A 27,178-nucleotide genomic window follows, 5' to 3' on the forward strand; every position below is an offset into this window, starting at 1 on the left:
GTTAAAAGATGAAAAATATCACGTCAGATTTGACCATGGTTCAAAGCGATATCAATGTTCTATAGCGCTATTTAAAACTATATTTTTTAAAGTACAATGTTGTACTGACAGCATATAGGGGAATGATGTGGGGATTCTAACTGTCACCTTATTTGTCACGGTTCTGGGTCATGTTGACCCAGCTTTCTGTTTTTCATGCTTTGGTGTTTTTCTAGATTATGATTTGATTTATCAGTGATACTGTTTTGATTATGATTAATATTTAGTAGGCTTTGGTCAGTGTCAAGTCTGTCTCTCTCTGTCTACGTATTGTTTGTTCTGTTCTTATAAGATTCACCTCAGCTTGAAGGTCCACCTTGTGCCTCTTCTTTTTTGGATTCCAGGTTTGTTTTTTTCCCCAGCTTTTAGATTCTGTGTTTCTGTGGTTTTAGATGAAACAGAGGTCTCCTGCATTTGGGCCCTGTCTCTAGTTATCTGTAACAAATGCACACAGAAAACATACACATAGAATAAAACATATATAGAACTTCATGCTCTGTTTAATCTTTTTATTGTTGGACATTATTTATAATAGGTCTCAGTAAAACCCCTGAGTTCAGCCACAACCTGTTTTAGCATCCTCTTTTTAGACACACTTTCTTCTAATTGGTTGAGCATCACAATGACGAATGGCAGTTCAAAGTTCTGTGAGTTTCTGAGTAATACAATCTCTTCTTAGCTATGCTGCTTGTCAGTCTGTTGTAATGTGTTGACACCTTTGCTATGGTTGGCAAGAAAAAAATAGCATAGATCTTAATGCATGAGGGCCATGTAGCTGCTGCTGAAATAGCACGAACTCTGCCACACACATATGTATATGCCAAATTGTATTTAACCTCCCTTTGGAATAGTTGATGAACAAACAAGGAAACTACACTCAATCACAGATTAAAGAGAAAAAATAGAACTTTTAGGATGGAGATATGACAATACATTTAGACATGGTGAGGGGAAAACTAACAGTAAATACATGTGAGAGGGCAACAGCCAGGTCCACTCGCACATAATCAAGTCTGTTCATTTTGTAAAGATCTGTGAGTACTGGCAACATGTATTAATGAACCTAAAATAAGCCCTGAAGGACATCATGTGAGATAACATGTCAGTTAATTAGAGCGACTGTGAAAAGTTCAATTGAGGAAAACTTTGACATTTTAGTAAAAATGCTCACAGTAGTTATACTCCTGTTAAGTGGTATAAACAGTGGTGTGCTGTGACTTTTACAGAAAGGTAAGCAGCGACTATACCCCTCTAACCCCTGCATAAAATAAAATAAAGCTTCCTTTGCTCTTTAACAAGACAAGCTGGTTCAGATTAAAACAATATTGCTCTGACAGGATCTTGCTTGCTTCCTGGACATCTTCTCCTTTCTCCTGTGGATTTGCAAATTGTATTACTGCTATAGTTATCAAACTTTTTACTACTAGCTGAAAACTATGTTAGTTGTATTAGATGTGACAGAATTTGTTAGAATAAAAGAAAGTTACTATGAAAAAAAAATTACTACACACAAATTGTATTACTGGCAAATTTTAGAAAAGTATCAAAAATGTAAATATTTATTCTGTAGAAAAAAGTTATATGGTTCAGTGTTAGTGCTGCAGATATTCAAGATCTGACATTTAAGAACGCTTATAAACTGTTCAATCTACAGTAAAGGATCATTATCTATAAATTATATGTTTGTAGTGTTTGTGCAGTGAGAACGAGAGTGGAACCTCAGCTCAGAAACATACCTAAATCCTGATTTAAAAACAACAAAAGCAACAACAACAACAACGATAGATTACGTACATTTATAAAAACAACAAACAAAATAAAAATCTAGCACGCTCTATAACAAGCCAGTCCCATCTAAAACCTGAGGTTTATCTACATTGTGGATGCACAAACAACCTGCTGAAAGCTAAAGGCCTCAGCTTTAAAAGTGTCAGCTCACGAGAACGCCTACCCTCATACAGATTTAGTTGGCTCTGTTGTCAAGCTGCATAAATTCAACTTCCAGTGAGAATGGCCGTCTTAGGCCACAAGATGGCAGTGATGTGGATGGATGCAAACATGCGTAAGAGAAGATTTATCACAGAAAGCTTTTTAAGATAAAAGTAGAGCTGTTGGTTGTTTAAATTGATGTCTGTTTTCTGTTTTGTTAGACAAGCAATGCTTGCCTTGCTTGCTCTGATGTGATGCCACTGGGTTTAAAAATAATACCACCCTTGCATTTCTATATAAAGCTACAGCCATTACACTTTTGGGATCTTTGTCTAACAGGTTTCAATAGCTATGCACCAGCAAAAGTTCACTAATAATGTACTCAGGCCAATATAATAGCAAGTCTCTTCAAAAACACTCAAAGTCTGTGAATTATGGAGATTTTGATGTAGATGTTATAAATCTATTATAAAAAACATGATAGCAAAATAATACTTCAAACTACATAATATTAAGCATTAGTATGATATTAATAAATACTTCATCTGTTATAAAGCATTACGCCTCTTTAGCATGACATTTATACAAATGAATATAACATGGAAACAAAGTAAAAGAGAGTGCCGCTGTCCATTCGGTTTTAACAAATGGTGCTGGATGGGGATAAATATAGCATGAGACATGAGTTGTACACACTCAAAGAGGAGATTCAGGAACATTTATGTAAGGAATAATTACATTGAAACCCTTCTTGGGGAGTTTAGCTGTGTTAAGCTAGCGCTAAATAGCCTTATAGCTGTGTTCTCTGTTGATGCGTTGGTATGGCAGACTCTATATTTCAATATTGATGGGTGAACTTGACTTCACATTCCATTTACTGCTCTTTTGGGTTGTTTTAAAGGTTTAATGACTTGGAAATTTTAAAAATTAATAATCACTTTTTTGAGCTTTGGATGCCAGGTTACTTTTTTCTCATGTTAATATAAAGGCCATTGCACGCCAAGCATGTTGTGAAAAAGTAACATGAATTTTGGATCTAAATTTGTCATGTAACGATAATAAACACTTAATTCATCCTTTAAAACCCCAAAAGTTGATTCTGTTTATCTGGACGTAACGCTTTCAGTGGGAGAAACGTTTCGTTAATCATCCAAATGACTTCTTTAGTCTCAGCTGTCTGCAGGTTTCTCCACCCTTATAAAGACTACATTTGCATAATGACTGAAATGTACATGAAATTACATACAAAAGAACATTAAGAACAGGTGAGCCTGTGAAATGATAAAACTTTTGAGACTCCATTTAAATTTTTTCTTTGGGATTCTCCACAATGAAGGAGATGCCAAGCCACCCATAAACCTGATTCACACCAAACCTCCTTATCCTGAGGCAGTGGTGCCAACTCCTCACTAAGGAAAATCGCTATTGGCTGTTCTAAAAGTTGCTAGAAGTTGCTAAATGGCATCATCGCCTAATTTGCATAATTGGTCATGCTTATATAATTGTAACAGACATTGTAGGGGAGAGAAATAACATTGTGGAAGGACATAAGTGAGTAAAAAACACTCACTTATATATTTAGAACTACAAATTAAATTTAGCAATTATTGTGTTTTTTTAATGTCACAATGAGGTCACACAAAACACTGAACTAACAACAAGTAACTGCTTGAATTAACCATAAATGACATCATAAAATAAATACTCATGTTTAGAAAACTTCTATTAACGCACGCATATGTGTAAATGTGAATCTAAACACTTAAATCATTAACATAGATAGACTTTGGAAACAGTTCCTAAACAATGTATTAGTTCTTGATGTAATACTTTATTCTGAAATAGTTAATCCATCATTTATAAATTATAAAAATGCTGTCATTTATTAGTTCTATATGAGCTTATTAATCAAGAATAAACCAATGCTCAATAGTGTGTTGTTTTTAATAAAGTGTGACCCAACAGAAATGAATACACATAAACCATGTGTGTGTTAGCCAACACGGGGGTAGAGTTTATCTAAATATATCATAGTTAAATGGGTTGAGGCTTTCAGTCTATCAATGCAGGTCTATGTGAAGTGGGTCTTACTGTGACCAGTTTGTGTGATAAACTTTTGATCCTGTGGTTTTCCTGAAAGTGAGTTCTCACATGTCATGTAAGGCAGGTGAAAATCAGATTCATCAGAGAGACTTCTGTAGTCTGTTCTGTACACTCACTTTTTATCATGGCTGAACTTCTGCTGCTAGTCATGCTTGTGTGTAAGTAATTTTTTTTCAAATTGGATATAACTTGATGTTGGCTATTCCATTTATATCTGAGTTATTTGTTGCTAGTTTGTACTTTAAGTTTTATTATCATTGCATATTTTTCTCTTTTTAAATTTCCTCAACAGATTCTTTTCATGACATCAAAGCACAAGGTCAGTCACTATGCTTTTCTGTCACCACTATATCCGCTGTTTACTTTGACTATTTTTGCACATTATGTATTTCACCTGTGCATCTGAAGTTTCATGTTTTATGTGAATAATAATAATAATAATAATGGATTGGATTTATATAGCGCTTTTCAAGGCACCCAAAGCGCTTTACAATGCCACTATTCATTCACTCTCGCATTCACACACTGGTGTGAATAATTCTGGATCTTACAAAAACATAACCAAAACATTTGGCTAGTTTTCAAAATGTTATTATATTTAAATGTAACTTAGCCGAACACTTACTTGTCCCTGTACTGATGGTGTTTACAGTGCATTAAATGTCCCACAATGACCTAAGAGAAAAATATATTTTTTGAATTTGAATGTTTAATTTTTATTGTAAAATGTTCTGTTGTGTGACAGTTTGGCTATGAAACAGTTGCCAGAGAGACCAGAGAGAAAAACTTTGATACATTGGTTAAAAAAATGCTTATTTACTTTCTTTTGAATTAAGTTTTACTAATACTTCACTATTGCTAAAGTGTGTTGTTATGAATACACTGGTAAATCGCTCTGTAGCTGTTAGTCAACACTGGGGCAGAGTTGGGCACAGTCTAAATATATTATAGTTAAATAGGTTGAGGTTTTCAAAAAGTCTGTCACAGCAAAGGTCTGACGTTTGTTTTATTGTGGCCACTTGGTGTTTACTTCTGGCTCTCTGGGAATTGAGTTCTGAAAATGAAATCTAATGTAAGTGAAAGTCAAAGGACTTTTAGTTTGCTTTGTATATTCAAATCATCAAGTTTATTATGGCTGAACTTCTATTGCTACTGAGCCTCCTCCTGATTTGTTTTTTTGTTTCGGCCCTCTGGACAGCATTGTATACTAATGTCACAGTATTAAGTGTTATTAAGGAACAGTTTTAGTAAAGTATAAGCAAGTGCTTAATTCATCATTGTGTATTGTGTCTGTGTTTACATAAAAACATGACCAGCTGCTAACTCTCTAAAACACTGTTGCCCAAAGCCCGATTGGCTAGTGAACTGAAATTATCCATCCATCCATCAGGTTGTTTATAGCTTGACTGCAGGATTCTCCAGCATTTTGGAATGAACAGGGTCTAGTAACCATCACAGTGGCAGATATCCAAGAAAGGGTCTCCAGTATGAAGAGTTGGACAGCACCAGGGCCCGACATGGTTCACGCCTACTGGCTAAAGAAGCTGACTGCACTCCACGAGCGTCTGGCAGCACAAATGAACCAGCTGCTAGTTAACGAGAGACACCCGGAATGGCTAACCGAAGGTCGGAGGTCCTGATCCCCAAGGACCCCAAGAAGGGACCGGTCCCCTCCAACTACCGACCAATAACCTGCCTCAGTACTACATGGAAGCTCCTGTCAGGCATCATATCGGCTAAGATAAACAGGCACATGGGTCAATACATGAGCGGGACACAGAAAGGAATTGGCAAGAATACCAGAGGCGCAAAACACCAGCTACTGGTAGACAGAACAGTCAGCCGAGACTGCAAGACCAGACTGACCAACCTGTGCACGGCCTGGATTGATTACAAGAAGGCCTATGACTCAATGCCCCACAGCTGGATACTGGAATGCCTAGAATTGTACAAGATCAATGGGACCCTAAGAGCCTTCATCAGGAACTCAATGGGGATGTGGCGTACAACACTAGAGGCCAACTCCAAGCCCATGGCACAAGTCACCATCAAGTGCGGGATCTACCAAGGAGATGCTCTGTCCCCACTGCTGTTCTGCATAGGCCTGAACCCCCTCAGTGAGATCATTAACAAGACTGGCTACGGATACCGACTACGGAACGGAGCAGTTGTCAGCCACCTCCTGTACATGGATGACATCAAGCTGTATGCCAAGAGTGAACGAGACATCGATTCACTGATCCACACTACCAGGCTATACAGCAATGACATTGGAATGTCGTTCGGACTGGAGAAGTGTAGTCAGATGGTAACAAAGAGAGGGAAGGTAGTCAGAACTGAGGGGATTGAACTACCAGAAGGCAACATTGCAGGCATAGAGGACAGTTACAAGTACCTGCAGGCGAATGGGAACCATGAAGAGGCCGCTGGAAAGGCTGCAACCACCAAGTACCTGCAGAGGGTCAGGCAAGTCCTGAGGAGTCAGCTGAATGGTAAGAACAAGATCCGGGCCATCAACACCTACGCCCTGCCCGTGATCAGGTACCCTGCTGGGGTAATAGGCTGGCCAAAGGAGGAGATAGAAGCCACTGACATAAAGACAAGAAAGCTCCTTACCATGCATGGAGGGTTTCACCCCAAGTCCAGCACCCTGAGGCTGTACGCTAAGCGGAAGGAAGGGGGCCGGGGACTGGTGAGTGTCAGCACCACAGTCCAGGATGAGACAACGAACATCCAAGAATACATTGGGAAGATGGCCCCAACTGACCGAGTGCTCAGTGAATACCACAGGCAGCAGAAACCCAAGAAAGAGGAGGGAGACGAGGAACCATCATGGAAGGACAGGCCTGTGCACGGTATGTACCACCGGCAGATAGAGGAGGTGGCTGATATCCAGAAATCCTATCAGTGGCTGGACAAAGCTGGACTGAAAGACAGCACAGAGGCACTAATCATGGCAGCACAAGAACAAGCTCTGAGTACAAGATCCATAGAGGCTGGGGTCTATCACACCAGGCAAGACCCCAGGTGCAGGCTGTGTAAAGATGCCCCAGAGACAATCCAGCACATAACAGCAGGGTGCAAGATGCTAGCAGGCAAGGCATACATGGAACGCCATAACCAAGTGGCCGGCATAGTGTACAGGAACATCTGTGCTGAATATGGCCTGGAAGTCCCGAGGTCAAAATGGGAGATGCCCCCAAGGGTGGTGGAGAATGACCGAGCTAAGATCCTGTGGGACTTCCAGATACAGACGGACAAAATGGTGGTGGCTAACCAACCGGACATAGTTGTGGTAGACAAACAGAAGAAGACGGCCGTAGTGATCGATGTAGCGGTTCCGAATGACAGCAATATCAGGAAGAAGGAACACGAGAAGCTGGAGAAATACCAAGGGCTCAGAGAAGAGCTCGAGAGGCTCCAGCAGATCCCGGGAACAACATCAGAGATCTCTGTCCTGCGCAGTATCTTAGCTGTTCCCAGCTAAGATACTGCGCAGGACCCTCAAGCTCTCAGGCCTCTGGCCGCTGGGTGTGTTATACAGTATATATATATATAGTGTATCATTTCAAAAACAGGATATGTTTGGCTCTTTTGATTTATTTATGACTATACTCACACTTTGTTCTGTGTTATTCCAGATGGCCCCCGTTCTTGACACGCTGGGTACTCTGTCTCAGATCTGATGTATTAGAACATTTGTAAATATTTAAACCTTTTTTTTTTCCCTTTAAATTGGTTGTCATGTATACAGAGACTTGTATACATACCTAACGTAAGGCTTGGTCTTATTGTATCCGCTTCTGTGGGTTTTTGTGGTCAACTTATTGACCCTGTGCCGGGGGTATAAGCTCAGTTAATACACGGTTTAAACAAAACACACTTATATTTAAAACATGTGTAACACTGTATTTACCTTGTGTTTTTTAGAGGTGTAGTTTGACCTATATAGGCCTGTGATCCTGTAGAAAGAGAGAGAAATATACATTTTAAATGTTACTATATGAGAAAACAGGTATGATTGGTTCTAAACAACGAGACATAAACTGTTTTGTGTGAGCGGGTGACTGTTTTTTTTTTTAAAAAAAAAGAAGAAGAAGAAACACAAACCTTGTGTATGTGAAATGTATGCTGTCCCGTTGTGCCGAGCTCCTAAAAATCAGGCTTTTGTTTTAGAAAAGAAAACAGATTGAACATACTATGATATACTGCGGTATAAATTTAAAAATACAATAATAGTTTTGTTTTACTTACCAGATATGAAGTCCATGTTAAAAAAAGAACGCTGTTATTTTTGTTAACCGTGCTGATGAACAAAGTGCTGTGCTCGTTAGTGCCAATATGAAGTAGTGAGGAAAAATACAGGGTGTCTGGTTAGGGTGTTTTTATATAGGTGGGGCTAGTTTCAGTTGATCCCTCTGACATGAGATAAGATAAAAAGAGTAGGATGTAAAGAAGAAAGGTGGAAAGCCTATGGTGGTTCGGTTAGTCAGTAGGAAGTGTAATAGTCTGCCTGTAGAGATAAAGGTGTGGGGTGTAAGAAAATGTGGTGAAACTATAGAGGTCCCTAGGATGTGTCATTACCCCCCCCTCGGGGTTGGACATGGTTTCAGTTGACCTCTGACATGATAAGATAAGATAATGGAACTGTTTGTTATGGTGGAAACTACAGTTGGGATGTGAGAGTGCTGGGATGCTCTTGATAAGGGAGCCTCTTTTATTGTTTTATGACTTCTTTTGCTGACTGTTGGGGGCCTAATTGTAACCCCCTATGTGTAATCATCGAGTCTAACTGTTGCAGAGTTAAGAATCTGTAGTTTTTAGAAGTGACACAAGAAAAGTTTATTTCTAAAGGAATACGTGTTGTTTGTGGTGCTCTATTTAAAACTGTTAGCCTCTGTGTCTTTTCGGAGCGCTAAAGAAAAAGTAAAATGCTCCTAAAGTAGTTAAATCATCTATGTGTCTTACTGTTGCAGTGTGTTTGTGACTAGTAGATAATTATAGGGCTAGTTGCATTACAGTTTTTTCTGAATGCTTAAACCCTAACTGTGATTCCTGTAGCACAATTCCTAAAACTATTCAGACATATAGCAAAACCACTCACTGAGTTTGCAAAACTAAAAGCACAAAAACTGCTTTGCACTCAGTTTGCAATTTTGTAACACACACTTTGCAAAACTGTAGGCACAATTCACTGCACAACACTCAATTACCAAATTTCCAACACACTCCTAGCAAAAGTATACACATGTATGGCTATCATTAACACTAATTTGCCAACTGTCTGGCACACTTTCACATGTGAAAACTTTTTTAGATAATTAGTTCACTTTGCAATCAGCCTAAGCACTATAATACAGGTAAGCTGTGTGTGCGGAGTACAATGGAGGGAGCAGAAAGAGTGAGAAGTAGAGGAGGCCGAGGAAGAGGACGTGGAGGTGAAGAAGTAGGATGAAGAGGACGACAAGGACAAGGAGGAGCAAGAGGAAGACGAGGAGGGGGGAGAGGAAGGGTAAGAAGAGTAAGAAATAGAATTGCTGATGACATCAGAGCTACAATAGTGGACCATGTAATCAACCGTGGAATGACCCTGAGGGTAGCTGGCCAACGGGTCCAGCCTAACTCGAGCCGCTACACTGTAGCAAGTACCATAAGGACATTTTGAAATGGGAATCGGTTAGTACAGTCACTTTGCACAAAGATTTGTAGCACTGCCATATGCCAATGAGAAACACACCAATACCATTGATGTAAAAATACTGAAGTTGTTACTTTACAGAATTGCTAGATGACCAGATGCTGGGGGCAGAGGAAGCATGTTCACTGCAGACCAAGTAACCCATATAGTCATTATGGCGATTGCAAATAATCCTATACTTGGAAATAAACACTTGTGTTTGTTTTGATGTGTTTGAATAAACACCAGTACTTGAAGTTTGGATCCCTCTATGCTTATGGATCTACACTCAACAAAAATATAAACGCAACACCTTTGTTACTGCTCCCATTCCCCATGGGATGGACGTAGAGACCTAAAATTCATTCCAGATACACAATATAACCATCCCTCCCAAACAGTGGTCACAAATCAGTCCAAATGTGTGGTAGTGGGCACATCTGCTATATTGAGATAATCCATCCCACCTCACAGGTGTGCCACATCAGGATGCTGATCTGACATCATGAGTAGTGCACAGGTGTACCTCAGACTGCCCACAACAAAAGGCCACCCTGGAATGTGCAGTTTTTTGCGCTATTGGGCGTCTGGGGACCCAGAACCGGTCAGTATCTGGTGTGACCACCATTTGCCTCATGCAGTGCAACACATCGTCGCATGGAGTCTATCAGATTGTCAATTGTGGCCTGTGGAATGTTGGTCCACTCCACTTCAACGGCTGTGCGAGGTTGTTGGATATTCGTGGGAACTGGTACACGTTGTCGTATACGCCGGTCAAGCACATCCCGAACATGCTCAATGGGTGACATGTCCGGTGAGTATGCTGGCCATGCAAGAACTGGGACATTCTCAGCTGCCATCTGCCCTGAACAATGTGAACCATGATTCATCCGTGAAGCGCACACCTCTCCAACGTGCCAGACGCCATCGAATGTGAGCATTTGCCCACACAAGTCTGTTACAGCAACGAACTGGAGTCAGGTCAAGACCCCGATGAGGACGACGGGCATGCAGTTGAGCGTCCCTGAGACGGTTTCTGACAGTTTGTGCAGAAATTGTTTGGTTGTGCAAACCAATTGTTCCAGCAGCTGTCTGGGTGGCTGGTCTCAGACGATCTTGGAGGTGAACCTGCTGGATGTGGAGGTCCTGGGCTGGTGTGGTTACACGAGGTCTGCGGTTGTGAGGCCGGTTGGATGTGCTGCCATATTCTCTGAAACGCCTGTGGAGACGGCTTATGGTTGAGAAATGAACATTCAATGCACGGGCGACAGATCTAGTTGACATTCCTGCTGTCAGCATGCCAATTTCACGCTCCCTCATTGCTTGTGGCATCTGTGGCATTTTGCTGTGAGACAAAACTGCACATTCCAGGGTGGCCTTTTGTTGTGGGCAGTCTGAGGTACACCTGTGCACTACTCATGATGTCAGATCAGCATCCTGATGTGGCACACCTGTGAGGTGGGATGGATTATCTCAATATAGCAGATGTGCCCACTACCACACATTTGGACTGATTTGTGACCACTGTTTGGGAGGGATGGTTATATTGTGTATCTGGAATGAATTTTAGGTCTCTACGTCCATCCCATGGGGAATGGGAGCAGTAACAAAGGTGTTGCGTTTATATTTTTGTTGAGTGTATGTAGTCAAGTTATATATTTAAGTATTATATATTTAGTAGGACAGACGCTTTTCTCTGTGCGCTGGATGTGAGACGGCGCGAGTAAGAGGCACAATTTAGGCTGTGCGTTGGATGTGAGGAAGAGGGATCGTTTGAAGAAAAAAGACTAAGGGTTTAGGAGCGGTGAGTTCAGGAGAAGCCGGAGGGTTTTTTCAGGAGGTTTCCTGCTTGTTTGCCTAAGGTTTGGGTGGGAGCCGCGGTGCGCTGAATTTGAGAAAAAAGACTAAGGATTTTTTAAGGGTTTTGGGAATAGAGTGGGAGTGCTTATCAAGTTATTCTAGGGTTTTTGTTGTTGTTGTGCGTTTTTTGGAGAAAGACAGAGGGTTTTTCAGGAGGTTTTTGCTGGGAGCCGCGGTGCGCTTATGCTCGGGGATCACAAGAGTTTTTTACGACTCGGACTTTGATTCTAAATCTCCTTGTTCGGATTAAACAAATGCAAATAAATTGAAATAAAGTTTTCCAACGAGGCATGCAACCTGTATCTCCCGCCATACTGAACGTTACAAAAGCACAAGTTTAACTAAGCACTTTTACTCTGGTTTAAGACATTTTCACACACACACACACACACAGGAGCACGGGCCCAGACACTGGCGCGCGCGGGCACGCATGGACACACAGGTTTGGGGTGCGCGCGTTTTTAAGCATAAAAAAAGTAAAAGCTTTTTAATGGCTTAAAATTAAAGAATGCTATTTTTTGATATAAAAATTTTTTAATAGTCAAATTATTTATTTTTTTGGAAAAAATTAATGAGTTATGAACTACCATAAATTGATGAATATCATAATTTGATGAATGTCATAATTTTATGAATATCATATTTTTATTACTTACTGGGGTCATTTTTATTGGGGGTCATAAATCACTCAGTTTGACATAATGGGGCCTAATATCACTTTCTGGAGGACGGTAGTGAGAAGTACTAGGAGTTGTGTCACAGAGGTCAGCTCCCACGAACCTATACATGGGCAATGTCTAGCCAGACCTTGCCCATGGAGAGCACTTAGCTGTTTGGTCTCCAGATATATCTGTTCCCTAAATGCTTGGAAAATAAAGAGTGTGAAATGAAGTTCTTGTCTCCGCTTGATCTCTACCATCAAAAGAACCTGTCGGTGTACTTCAACAGTACTTTAACCTTTGTACTGTTTTCATCAGTTAACTTTATTACAAAGAGTGAAGATATGTGATGATTTGTCTGTTGTCACCGGGTGGTGCTGATGCCTAAATCTGAGGGCAGGTCATGTAATCAGAAAGAGAAATTTATCATCACAAACTGTGAAATATAAAGTTTATCCCTCAAATCTGAAATAAAGCTGATCCTTCTCTATCCCTACACACTCAGGAACCTCAGTTGAGGTCCTGGTCGTTGTGTCCTTGGGCAAGACACTTTACCCTACCGCCTACTGATGATGACCAGAGGGGCCGATGGCGCAATATGGCAGCCTTGCTTCTGTCAGTCTGCCCCAGGGCAGCTGTGGCTACAACCGTAGCTTGCCTCCACCAGTGTGTGAATGCGAGAGTGAATGAATAGTGGTATTGTAAAGCACTTTGGGTGCCTTGAAAAGCGCTATATAAATCCAATCCATTATTATTATTATTATTATTATTATTATTATTATTAGAATCAAACATATGAGAAAGGAGACCCACTGAACACAAATCAACGTGATGAGAACCACTGATAATGAAAGAAAGCATCTTTGGGAAAAATTTATTTGAGGAGAATTTTTTTTTTTTTTTCAGAATTAGAATTTTAGTCTGACCCCAGTCCCATCTACTAACAGAGGAGGCCGGGTTTATAACCTGTACTGCAGCCAGACACCAGGGGGCGAGAGAGACGTTTTGGCTTCATTGCGAGCTATTAGGTTGTCCATGTTTTCTACAATTATTAGCCTCTGTCCCAATTTCTAGGCCGCATCCTTCGGAGGACCCAGCCTTCGCGGTCTATGTGGGCCGGGTCCTTTGAAGACCGAGAAGGCCGGAAGTGCGAGACTGTGAAATGGGACGGTCGAGCCTTCAGATTTGGTGGAGTTTAATAAACTCTGATGTCTGCTCCTTGCTTACTAAAATCTTAGAAATATGGTATCTAGCCAGATTCTTACTCTGGATGGCATTACCTTGGCCTCCAGTAACACTGTTAGGAACCCAGGATATGTCCTTCAATGCACATATTGAACAAATATGTAAGACTGCTTTCTTCCATTTACGCAACGTCTCTAAAATTAGAAATATCCTGTCTCAGAGTGATGCTGAAAAACTAGTTCATGCATTTATTACTTCTAGGCTGGACTACTGTAATTCATTATTATCAGGATGTCCTAACAACTCCCTGAAAAGCCTTCAGTTAATCCAAAATGTTGCAGCAAGAGTCCTGACAGGGACTAGAAAGAGAGAGCATATTTCTCCTGTTTTGGCTTCCCTTCATTGGCTCCCTGTTAAATCCAGAATTGAATTCAAAATCCTGCTCCTCACATACAAGGTCTTAAATAATCAGTCCCCATCTTATCTTAATGACCATATAGTGCCATATCACCCTATTAGAGCACTTCGCTCTCGCAATGCAGGCCTACTTGTTGTTCCTAGAGTATTGAATTTTCTGTTTGAGGTTTATTCAGCTTTGTGAAAACTTTATCTCAGCCAAACCGATTTACTCAGGAACAAATAAAACACTGAAAAAAAAAACAAAAAATAAAATATTGAAGTTATCCAAGTGATCTATATATCACGTTTAACCTGAGTGCTGGGAGTCCGGTGTTCTTGCCGGCTCTACTGAGCTGGGACACAGCTTCTATTCAGGTTTTTGGTCCTTCCCAGTCACATCATGATGATGATGGGATGATGATATCTGTCTTGTGTAAAACTTGTATGAAAAGCATTCAAGAGTGAAAACAGATATAAGATCCCTTTAAAAATTATATAAATGAAACTTGTATGTTTTGGATACTTACTAAAAAAATATATGAAAGTAATGAGAAAGTGGCCACTTTTATGAGTAAATCATATAAGCCTTATATGACTCACTATATGAAGTCACATCTTATGCAAGTCTTTTATAAGTTTTTACTATTGCTTTTCCATATGGGGTTGCTCTGCCTGGAAGCTAAGGTGGAAACCTGGTCCTGGCCTGGTGGCTGGTCCTGCCGACTGGGCCTGCTGGCTGATGGTGGAGCCTGGTTGTGGCCTGGTCGTTGAAAAAGAACAAAGAAAACAAAATGAATGCTTTTTGTTTTATATCATGTATATGGGATGAATGTCCAGTATGTTTATTGTCTCCACTGGTTTCAGTTATGTAAGTTCATTATAAATCAAACTCATGTATATTGCTGACGATTACTATTATATCTGCAGAAGAACAGCAACCTAATCCAAAAAGAAAAAGCGTTGCTGATATAAAAACCCGATATCAATGATTCCACAAAATTAAAAATCAACTGCAAGAATTTAAAAAGAAAAATCAAATCAGGAGTCAAAAGATTCAACAAACACAAACATTTACATTTCAAGCATTAAAAAAAATGTTCACCCATGCAAAAACACAAACTCAATGCATTGACCAAGAACCCAAAAGACAAAACTCAAAGACTATGGCAAGTTTTCACTGGTCAATGCTGAAATGTTTTATTTTTAAAAGATATAAAAAAATTTTTTCATTGATAACGTAATTTTGAACATAACAAAACACAACACAAGGCCATAAAAATTAAATTAAGTCAGCATGTAGACAATGGAAACAGTGCCTATATGTATTTCTGTAGCCTGTTAAATATGATGTTTTCTGATGCTGCCTGTGGTTTCCTGATAGCAAGTATATCGTGTCTCAAGACCACGTTTCCATATACTCAGATAGGTGTAGTTTTCATATCTCAGTATTCAGCTTCATCACGGCTGGACATTTGCTATTTGCCATCCTCACCTCTAACTTCAGTTTGTTATCATTGCTTTATATTTGACTTGGTTTTATGTTTAACTCAATCCATATTTAATGTTGATTTTTATAAAATATTAAATGTTTATGTAATTACAGTATTTTACGTAGACTGACAGAATTACACTTAGTGGGAGTTGCAATCTTTTAACATTTAGTTTTTAATAAATTCTCTCTCCAGCAGATTTTTGTTGATGATATCAAAACGAAGTTAGTCAGAAAACCGAGTATTTACTTTCATGGTCACCTGCCTGATGTGGTGATGTTAGCAGCCTTTCCTCTACCAAAACTGACTCTGAGTAAATCCTTGATCACAGTGACAGCCTCAGTCATATTGAGCTGTGAAGCTCTGTCAGTGTAATTTCTACATTGCAAGCCAAGTGTCTACAGGCTCCTCCTGTGTGCAGACACTAACAGGGACTGTGTTGTTGGAGATGGGTAGAAAGATTTACCTGTTGAAGCTGAAGTTTGGTGTGCTTATGTTACAAAACTTGATACTTTTCTTTTTATGTCCCATCTACTTTATGACCCATCTACTATTGCCATAAACAGTAAGTAACTGTACTGCCATGAACTTCATATATATATATACTGCAATTATAGTCTATAGATGGACTTGAATCATTTACACCTCTATGCTGACTCTGAGAAAGACCTAACTTCCGTTAGGTGCAACTATTACAGTAAAACTGGTCTGTTTGTACATTTTTATATATCAGTCTCCGTGTGTGCAGACAACAATATTACAATATGCAGTAAAACCACTCTATATCTATTTCAGACACATATGTTAAAAGAAAAGTTCTCCTGTCTGACACAACAGACAGCAACTAAACTTCGGGAGATGGCCGGTCTCAGACCACATGGAGAGTGAATTGTTCTTACACGCCCCAGACGAGAGGGTCAAACTCTTTGTACAGTGACTCTTCCTCCATCATCATCAAAAGTGAGTGTGCTGCTTTACCACAAAGTACTGATGTTAACTTAATGTGTGAAAACAAAGCATGCTTTCAGTATGTTGGTCAGACACAGATGTGATCCTAACTGCTGTTAATGTTTCAACTCTTCAGCTCCTCTTCCTTGTAAACTTCCATATTATTACATACTGATACACCACCCTAACAACAGACGTTTGTGCTGTAATGGTAAATGGTAAATGGCCTGCATTTGTAGAGCGCTTTACTCAGTCCCTAAGGACCCCAAAGTGCTCTACACTACATTCAGTCATTAATCCATTCACACACACATTCGCCACCAGGCCCTCTGACCACCGCCAGTAGGCAAACACGGTGTTAGTATCTTGCCCAAGGATATTTGGCATGCAGCCAGGAGGCAGCCTGGGATCGAACCACCTTCTGATTAGTGGCTGACCTGCTCTGCCACCTGAGCTACAGCCACCCCTCAATAATATGTCAGTTGTTGTTTATTTAAAGGTTGGAATAAGAACCACAGATTTAACAACCTTCATTCCTGGGGACAGACTTGATCAAGGTATTCTTCATCTACAGTAACCTAACCTCCATTACTGTACAAAGTAAGTGACTGTCACTCTTGTCCTACCATATCTTAAAACGAAATGATATTAATAAAACTTTTTCACTTTTGAGTTTTAAAAACCTTCATTACAAGTAAAATGTTTTCTACAGTAAGATGCAGCTCATTGTTTTTTGCAGGTTTGGTTAACATTTTGCTGTAATCTGTGTGATCCTGAGAAGTCAATATTTTAACTCCATTGATTACATATTGATTACAAAATACACAGGTTTATTCTCGTAAGTGTCACAGAGATGAGCTGCCCGTTGACTTGTCAGTTCAAATATTAAAATCCATTTAAAACTTTAGCAGAATGAGGCCTGTTTGTTCTCCAAGTCTGTCATGCTTCTCGATATTTAGAGGCCTAAATCAATTTTGAGACATTATGGAAAGAGACTTGATGATAACATTAGTACAGCCCCAGGAGAGACATGTATCTACCCAGAGGTCCACATCATTATCACTTAGCAGTTTATATCACTTAAATTTATTGTTTTAAAGGTTTTGTGAACAGGCTTTTATTTATTATTTGTACTACTTTTGTCATGTTAAAGCTGCTGTAGGCCTTCTCCTGATGAGCTGGGCCTTCTCCTGTTGAGCTGGGCCTTCTCCTGAAGTTGCCTGTGTGGGCGTGTCCTACTGTCCTCCTGCCTTAGGTGCCACCTTTTTCTTTGGTACAGCTGACTCCCATCAGCAATTAAAGGTATTTAAGGCCAGAGAAAGTTGAGCTCTAGGGCCAGAAAAAGCAGATGGAATGGCTAAGGATGTTATTAAAAGAGTAGACGCAGAGGTACAGATACCATTTAGTGATGGGCAGATGAAGCCCCATGAAGCACTGAAGCTTTTCATCCAATTGGTTCACCCCAACGCGAAGCTTCTTGAAGCTTCATTTGCTCTAGTAGGACACCTACTGGACGTAAAAATAATAGCTGGCATGAATTTGAAGACTGTGGCATTTTGCACACAGCCTGTAAATGTCAACAACAAAAGGAGTGTGTAAAACATGTATATTGTAGTGATGGCAGTATACTGTGTATATTTATAGTGGCAGTATGGGAAATGATTATTTGGAAATGCTTAAAATGGAAATGATCATATACTGTGAGGTGAGGTGTGGACAGTGGTTGTGCTTTTGTAACATTGAGGCAAGGACAGTGATTAGTGTTTAGGGGACACATCATTGGTTTTTATTTAAAAACAACAGTTTCTCCACTGTGGCAGGTCGTAGGCGATTTCTTTTTTTTCTAAACTGTCTCAAACTCTCACTAACCGCAACTCTCCATCAAACACCCACATTTTGAATGAAGTCTGAGGGTTTATATCGCTGTCATATCTCGCGGCAAAGTTCGAACCGCTTCCTGAACCAGTCACGTGGTATAGCCGGGCAGCGAGGCTTCGGACGTCATCATTTTCAGCTCCTCCCATAAATGAAGCAAGCCTCGATACGCGCTTCGCGGAAACGCCCCCTCCATTACTCGACACACGCTTCGAAGCCTCGATACAGAACGTCACATCACTAATACCATTATCTAAATCTGAATGAAAGTGTATAGTTTGGAGTGAAAGTAAGAAGTTATGGAAAATGGTGTGGGATAATGAAACTAGAAGGAGACAATTGTATAGGGTACAAAATACAGTAGACGTAAAAGAAATAGAGGACTGAATAGGAGGGAGGAGATTGTTATGAACAGGGCATTGTTACAGTCTAAGTAACACAAGAGGGTGGCAGTAATGCAACTTCTATGGAAGTGCAAGCTGCCGTTAAAATGGAAGATGAAGAAGAAGAAGAAGAGCAGCTCTAGGGCTCTGTTGACTTGCAGCTAGTGAGCTGTGTGTGTTCTGCTCCTAGTCGTGGAGAAGAGTGTGTTTGGCAACTAATTCTCTTTACTTACTTTTCAGTTTACTGACCAACGCTTGAGTTTTGTTTTGTTTCTTTAAATGGTGATAACAGCTTGTCTGTCTCTTTTAGTTGAGTTATTAATATAAACTTTAATAAAACTCTTTAATTTAACCCCTTTTGCCTCCCTGTCTCCTTTTTCTGACCCGGACACTTTTTGTTACTTTCCCTAATTGCCTGGACCCTTTTAGGGGAACGTGACAAAGATTAACAATGACTAACACTGAGCAGTGCTGATTTTATAACACTGGAAAATAACTAAACATGCTAGTAACTTTACAGTGTTAGAGAATCAACACTGCTAATGTTAGCCATTGTTAATCTTTAACACTGACTAGGTTACTGTTAGAAATATAACACTGTCAAAAATGTTCATTTAACACTCAAAAGAGTGTTAAATGAACATTTTAGCAGGTCTTTAGAGACAATTAGTTCAAAATTACTTTTGATTTTGTCTGGAAACACATGAGAGAGAGACAGCTCATTTATAATACATAATTTAGCTTCCACCAACATATTTCTGAGGAAAAGACTGTTGCTCGCCTATTGAATAAATTCCTTCCTGTTAAGATCACGTATGTGCTTGTGTCCAGATTTCCATTTAACTTAACAATATCATCATTATATGGGTTGAGGGTTTCAAAAAGTGTGCTACAGCAGGTCTATTTGGTTTCTGTGTTTCTCTGAGTTTTGATTACAAAAAAGTATCCAGCATTTAGGAAACAGACAAAGAAAAAATTAGTGTGCATTGTTGTTTATCTTTTGTCTTTTTCCTGTTTTATTTGAAAGGTTAGTTTTCTCATACTCCTTGCGTTCATTTGACTTCCAGCTTTTGTCTGTAATTTGCTTCTCTGCTCTCATTAGTTTCACTTTAGTTTGCTTTTACCCGTGTTCACTCGCCTATTTGTGTATATGGTCTTGTCTTGTGTTGTCCTCTACAAAAGCCTTGCTTCACCCACAGCCTGTGCTAGCTTCCTTTAAAACAAACTTTCTTCTGATTGGCTGAACATCACAGGAGATTTGAACAGCAGTTAGGTGGAGGAACGTCTGTCCTCGAAGTCAAACCTCTTTACTTTATATGGTCTCATTTTAGACAAGTTATTTATAATTCTGTTTGTCCATTTATTCTCATATATTGAGGTTGTTGCTATGCCTTAGAAGAAAAAAATATGGCATAGGCATTCATGGTTTATAGTAATGAGACCTCTGCTGTATAGTTTATATGAACTCTAGCTGAAGCTATACTGTATGCTAAAATGCATTTTTACTTGAAAGGAAGTTTTGTCATAGCTGGTGAACAAACACAAAAACTATACTGATAATCAGGTGGAAATGGTATCCCCATCTGTGTCTAAAGATTTCTATAACCATTTTTACCAACATCTCAAAATTTCATTAATAATCCATTTACTAAAAAGCAAATGACTTTTGTTTTGACATACATGATAAAGCATGTATTCACTAATCGTTCTGCCATGGTAGAAATAAGCATGTATAAGAAACACAAAAGTGATCAACAGACACTTTAACTGTTATGTGCCTACAAAAAGGTTGACTAAATATATTCTAGTTATATGTGTGAGGGTTTAAAAAGTGTATCTTTGCAGGTTCTCAGTATGTGACATGTGTCTTACTGTGGCCAGTTAGTGTGACACTGTGAAAACTGTGGTTTTCCTGAAAACAAGTTCTAAAATTAACATTTAATGCACATGAGAGTCAGAGCAGTCAGACAGACTGTTATAGTCTGTTCTGCACGTTCACATTGTTCTTTTAATCATGGCTGATCTCCTGCTGCTAGTCGTTCTCATGTGTAAGTTAAACTTCTTATGATTCATTGTTCATGTCACCTATTACTAAATATAGTCTCACCTATTATTACTGTTAGGTGTTAGCATGTTTACCTCTAACACAAGTTTACATTTTGAATCTTTTTATTGTTGATTTTATTTTGTATTTTCTTCTTTCCTTCTTCAGATTCCTTTCATGAAATTAAAGCACAAGGTCAGTCGTAGTTTCATATGTTTATCACTGTATGGGTTTATTAATTTTACTGTTTAGTCTCTGGAGTTTCTCTACAGTAACTCAGCTTTGCTCATCATGAATACTTTTTGTGCATATATAAAATATTTAACATAACATCTGCGTAAATGTAATTTCAGCCAGTCTTCCACCTGAACTGACTGTGAGTCCACCTGCGATCACAGAGACGGACTCAGTCACACTGAGCTGTCAGACTCCATCATCTGTTTCTGTGTCTCAGTGTGATTTTTACACTGCAAGCCAAAAACTGTCCAAAGGTTCCTCCTGTGTGCAGACACTGACAGCGACTGAGCTACTAAAGATCACACATAAGAGTTTACCTGCTGCGTTTGAAGTGAGATGTTCTTACACTGTACACATTGATACTTTTAAACATACATCTCCTGACAGCGAGCCATCCACCATCACCATAAACAGTGAGTGACAAAAGTACATGAACAGTTTATAATATGTTTCAATAGTAATTATGGGGATGATTAGTTATTATCTGAGTACTTGCAATAATTATGAATCTAAATGTAATTATTATAAATCTACAATATAAATAATATAATATAGATGCGAATGTGCTTAATTAATCTAACATGTACCTGAATTTTTCAGATCTCCGTCCACCTAAACTGACAGTAAATCCAAAGAAGATCACAGAGACAGACTCAGTCACAGTGAACTGTCAGACTCCATCATCTGTTTCTGTGTCTCAGTGTTATTTCATCATTGCAGGGAATGAAATTGCCAGAACAGCTCCTTGTCTGCAGACTCTGACAGGGTCTGAATTTCTGTCATGGACACGTCAGAGTTCACCTGTAACAGTTGAAATGACCTGTTATTACATTTATATATATAAATCTCCAGTGAGTAACATGTCACCAATCACAATACAAAGTGAGTAAATGCTACTGCAACGAACGCAGTAATATGAGGTTTAAATGTGCATCAGATTAAAACTTTCAGAGTAGTTTTTTTTTTTTCTTTTTTCAAATAAATGTAATGCTTTCTCTTTTAACTCAACAAATTTTTACATTTTTAGCTCCTCGGCCTGAACTGACAGTGAACCCACAGAACATCACAAAGACAGACTCAGTCACAGTGAACTGTCAGACTCCATCATCTGTTTCTGTGACTCAGTGTTTTTTGTACTTTATGAGAGGAAGAAAATCTACGTCCATCTCCTGTCAGCAGACACTGACAGCAACTGAGCTGCTCTCTTTGGCACAGCAGAGCTCACCTGCTGAGGTGGATGTGACATGTTTTTACAGCTCAGAGCATAAAGGAGGACAATACCAGTCTCCTCACAGTAACAGATATTCCATCAGCATACAAAGTAAGTGATCACACTGTGAGTCAAGAGGAAAATTTTCATGTGCATCAGAAAAAAAACTCTCACAACAGTTTCTATTATTAGATTTTATTTTAAATAAAATAAACATTTGCTTATTTAACTCAACAAATGTTTACATTTTTTAGATCCTCGGCCTGAACTGACAGTGAATCCACAGATGATCACAGAGACAGACTCAGTCACAGTGAACTGTCAGACTCCATCATCTGTTCCTGTGCCTCAGTGTTATTTCATCATTTCAGGACATAAACCTGATAAAGCAGCTCCTTGTCTGCAGACTCTGACAGGGTCTGAATTTCTGTCATGGACACGTCAAAGTTCACCTCTTACAGCTGAAGTGACCTGTTATTACTTTTATATACAGAACTCTCCAGAGAGCAACATGTCACCCATCAACATACAGCGTGAGTAAATTCTGCTGAAGTGCACTAATGTGAGGATGTTTGTCTACAGTATCAGTACAAAAAACAAAGCTGCTCTCAACTTAAGGGTTGTGGGAAGACATTTTGCATGTGTATTAAACTTGATCATTTTAAAAAGTAAAACTCTCAGATCAGTTTCTATTAATATATTTTATTTTTAAGTAAATGAAACATTTGCTTATTTAACTGAAAAAAATCTTTACATTTTTTAGCTCCTCGGCCTGAACTGACAGTGAATCCAACTATGATCACAGAAACAGACTCAGTCGCACTGAATTGTCAGACTCCATCATCTGTTCCTGTGTCTCAGTGTTTTTTGCACTTTATGGAAGGAAGAAAATCTACGTCCATCTCCTGTCTGCAGACACTGACAGCAACTGAGCTGCTCTCTATGGCAGAGCAGAGTTTACCTGTTGAGGTCAACGTGACATGTTTTTACACATTAGAACATAAAGGAGGACCACATAAGTCTCTGCATAGTAACACGTCCTCCATCAGCATACAAAGTAAGTGATCATAACATGCTGCTCTACAGTATACCTCTGTACAGTATGTGCATAAAGTTTTAGCTTTTATAAACCAAAGAATGAAACTAAAAACTTTTTCTAAAGTTTTATTTACATTTAACTGATGTTACATTCTTAAATGAACTAAAATTTGTTTGAATTTAAGAGTCAATTTAAAACAAAATTTCCATTGAGTAACATGTCAGAAATTACAGCTGTTATACAAAGTGAGTAAATACTAATGCAATTAACTAATATGAGGATGTTTGGCAACGGTATCAGTAGAAAAAAACAACTTCTCTCAACTTGTCGGTTGTTTGGTGTGAGGAAAATGTAAATGTGCATAAGATACATAAGCAATTTCTCTTATTAGGTTTTATTTTCAAATAAACGAAACATTTCTTTAATTAACTTGAGAAATCTTTAAATTTTTTAGCTCCTCGACCTGAACTGACAATGAATCTAATGATGATCACAGAAACAGACTCAGTCACAGTGAATTGTCAGACTCCATCATCTGTTTCTGTGGCTCAGTGTTTTTTGTACTTTATGAGAAGAAGAAAATCTACGTCCATCTCCTGTCAGCAGACACTTACAGGAACTGAGCTCCTCTTTATGGCACAGCAGAGTTCACCTGCTGAGGTGGAAGTGACATGTTTTTACATGTCACAGCATCAGAGATGGGCAGTAACGCGTTACTTGTAACGCGTTACTGTAATCTGATTACTTTTTTCAAGTAACGAGTAAAGAAAGGGATTACTATTGCAAAATCAGTAATTAGATTACCGTTACTTTCCCGTAGGAACGCTGCGTTACTGCGTTACTAAAACCGTGATTTTTTTTGCGAGAATGTCTCATGACAGTGACGTAAGCAAGTGCGACGTTGGTGACAACAGCTGTGTGCAGATCAACAATGGATAATATATCGAGTACGGGAGAGAGTATGAGCGTGCAGCGTTTAAAGTGTGGAAGTACTGACCTTACTTTGAGTTTGATTCCATAAAAAGTGACAAAAACATTAGCGTCCATCGTGCGTGGGAAGAAAACTTCTTTTTGCAGCGAAAAAAACCCTAAACTTCCGAGCAAGCACCGAGTAGCTACGACGTGATGGGAAACTCACAGAGACACTCGCGCGGATTCTTCAACTGACCGCAGCACACCTGCACCAGGGTAACCCTCCGCCTACCCTGCTCCTGCTTTACAGGTGAAAATAGAGCAAAAGGACCGCTGAGTCTTTGACTTTATTTATTTTCTGCTGTGTTTTACTTGCATCTGTTTGAAAGAGTGAGTGAAAACACAAAAAATATTTTATTTTATGTGCTGGAATGTGTAGAAAATAGGTTTAAATGTTAAACTAATTTATTCAAGTCAGAGAATGTTGCATATAATTAAATGTTTTGCTTGATGCATAAAGTTAAAAGATTAAAACTGATAAAACAAGTTAAAAAAAGAGACTTTTCCATTTGATTACATTTTGTATGATGGATTATGTAGAAAAAGTAGAATTGGGCTGAAAGATCTATCACTTTATCACCTCTTCAGGTTGTAAATCGTGTTTTTAAAAAGTAACTAAGTAACTAAGTAACTAAGTAATTAATTACTTTTGAAAATAAGTAATCAGTAAAGTAACGGGATTACTTTTTTGGGGGAGTAATCAGTAATTAGTTACTGATTACTTTTTTCAAGTAACTTGACCAACACTGCACAGCATAAAGGCGGACAATACCAGTCTCCTCACAGCAACATATCCTTCATTAACATACAAAGTAAGTGATCACAATGCACTGCTCTCTATTATACCTCATTACAGGATGTGCATTTATATCTACAAACCAAAAAGGGCAGCTAGAGCCTGATGTCTATAAGGTTCTTTTTACCTTTAATAATGTAATGTACCAGATATTAGGAGGTGATACATTTTTCCATCCTTAAATAAACTGCCTATATCTTGAATTAATTTAACTCCGTCCAGGGAGCAGAATTCTGAGTATTGATGGATGTATTTACAGTGCATTATGTGTTATGCACTGACATCAGATGACACTAAAATAATATACATATATATATGTGTGTGTGTGTGTGTGTGTGTGTGTGTGTGTATTTATATAAAATGTATTTTAAGAAAGCTTTATCTTGAATTAAAAAATGTATAAATAGTTTAAAGTTTAGTCAAAGGTCCAATAAAACAAAACAAGATATATGTGTAATCTAAACTATGGCACAAAACAGATGATACGATGGTCTAGATGTTAATAATTAATATTAATAATATTTCAGTGTCCAACCTAATAGCTCTCAGGTCAGTGGATCAGAGTTTAAATGCCCATTTATATTTTTATTAGGTTTTTAAAAAAGTTTTTATTCCTATATTTTTAAATATTAATGCAGTTTAATTAGCACATTATCTGATATGATTTCACTTTCAGTGTGAAAACTGTTACAAAAGTCTTCAAGTTAATACGGTTTAGCCCCTGTTTGCTGCAGATACCACTTCCATGTGAAATAAGACTGCTACCGTCAGCCTTCAGCAAGCTGTATGATTTAACCAGTCTGGTCTCAGACTCAGTTAACAGATCATCTGCATATTTTAATAGTACTTCTGGAGGCTTACTGCAGATTTTTTTCTCTGTTTAAAACAAATAGCAGTGGATGGAGCAGCTGCAGAGTTTGCTTTTCTTCACGTCGGAGTTTGTTGATCAGGTGCTTTGATGACAGACTCACTCACTAAAGTAAAGGTTTTAATGGTGATTACAGGAACATCGCTGCTGTTTTGACATTAGAAACATTCTGTTTCACTCACCTTGACCTCACTGTCTCAGTAACGCCTCCACTTCTTGCGCATAAACAAACTCCGGCTGCATGTTAAACTGTGTCAGCATCATCATCACTGTTGCTATTGTGTTATCAGTGTGTGTGGGATCAATGTTGTCAAACCTTTTATTCACACACTGCTTCTAAATACTTTTGTATTGCAGGTCTTGTTCTACTTGTGTTTACATCGTTTAATACATCGGAGCACTACAGAGCCGCGTGTTAAAGGAAGCATCGAAGCAAAGACTGTGTCGAGAGTTTTTTATAATCAAAGTATTTGAATCACTCAATCATTATTAAAGCCCTACAACATTGTTTTGAATTTGAAAGTTTAATGTTAAGTGTAAAACATTGACACTTTGGTGCTGTATGACAGTATTGCAGTAGTGGAAGAAAAATGCCTTTTGTGGTGAATCCACAAGAAACTCAAATAGTGAAACAATCACTACACAATCTTCTTTTATTGCAGCTGAAAAAAACACTTTGACCTTTGCTCCTCCCCCGTCTATGGACTTTACAAGTCACACAATCAGGAGAAACACAACTATTGGTAAGATTTCTACAAGTGAATAAAAATGCTTAGGTCAATTGCTGTGGTGTTTTTTGACATCTAGAGATATTCATTTTAGTGGGGACGACTTCTTCTGTGACCACACCAAGGACATCTTCAGGTTAGCGAAATTTCCTTGCACTGTGTATTCATCATACTAGGAGGGTTTTGCTTTGCATATCAGTGAAGTTTGTTCTTTTCCTACATGTCATTCAGCATACTTTGCTGTTCTCAGGACCGTAAAATAAGAGATTTGTTGGTTTTTAACCGTAGACATTTCAGTAGACCCAATTTCTACAAAGCTCAGCACTAAAGGGACTATTTCTTCTGTGACCACACCAAGGACATCTTCAGGTGAGTGAAATTTTCTTAAATTGCGTATTCATTATACTAGGAGGGTTTTGCTTCAAATATCAGTGAAGTTTGTTCTTTGCTACATGTCATTCGGCATACTTTGCTGCTCTCAAGACCATAAAATAAGAGATTTGTTGGTTTTTAACAGTAGATGTCTTTCTTCTTTACTTTCACCAAAATTGGAAGTAAGACTGACACTTGTTTGTGGTCTGTGCTTTTCTAGTACCTTCTGCTCATAAACTTCTACCTGTAGTTGCAACTGGTCTTGGTGTAATCGTGGGCATCATCTCACTGGGAATGGCTCTTGTCTGCATGAAAAGAAGAAATGGTAAGGATAGTAACAATTCCTTATGTCATGTATAACCCCA

The 27,178-nt window shown here is 38.8% G+C and overlaps 1 protein-coding gene and 1 long non-coding RNA gene across 2 annotated transcripts in view; one reads left to right on the plus strand and one right to left on the minus strand.

The window, feature by feature from the left end:
* LOC146574464 (uncharacterized) overlaps positions 1–27,178 on the plus strand; it is a 51,634-nt gene that overhangs the window by 17,787 nt on the left and 6,669 nt on the right. The window contains exons 9-18 of the mRNA XM_085274117.1: positions 20,760–20,786; positions 20,945–21,241; positions 21,429–21,710; positions 21,856–22,149; positions 22,293–22,571; positions 22,802–23,095; positions 26,376–26,456; positions 26,536–26,577; positions 26,730–26,810; positions 27,034–27,138. Of these exons, the coding sequence (XP_085130243.1) occupies positions 20,760–20,786; positions 20,945–21,241; positions 21,429–21,710; positions 21,856–22,149; positions 22,293–22,571; positions 22,802–23,095; positions 26,376–26,456; positions 26,536–26,577; positions 26,730–26,810; positions 27,034–27,138 (1,782 nt within the window). The remainder of the gene's footprint in view (positions 1–20,759; positions 20,787–20,944; positions 21,242–21,428; positions 21,711–21,855; positions 22,150–22,292; positions 22,572–22,801; positions 23,096–26,375; positions 26,457–26,535; positions 26,578–26,729; positions 26,811–27,033; positions 27,139–27,178) is intronic.
* On the minus strand, positions 275–9,276 carry LOC146574465 (uncharacterized). Its single transcript, XR_014892468.1, has 5 exons — positions 8,182–9,276; positions 7,988–8,033; positions 7,842–7,904; positions 7,691–7,753; positions 275–474 (listed from the first exon to the last, which is right to left on the minus strand). It is a non-coding gene; the product is annotated as an uncharacterized LOC146574465 (long non-coding RNA).

This window comes from Mchenga conophoros, linkage group LG5 (assembly GCF_057382185.1).
Source record: "Mchenga conophoros isolate Kocher_MC1m ecotype Shallow Benthic linkage group LG5, M_conophoros_male_GT1.1, whole genome shotgun sequence".
Classification (NCBI taxonomy): domain Eukaryota; kingdom Metazoa; phylum Chordata; class Actinopteri; order Cichliformes; family Cichlidae; genus Mchenga; species Mchenga conophoros.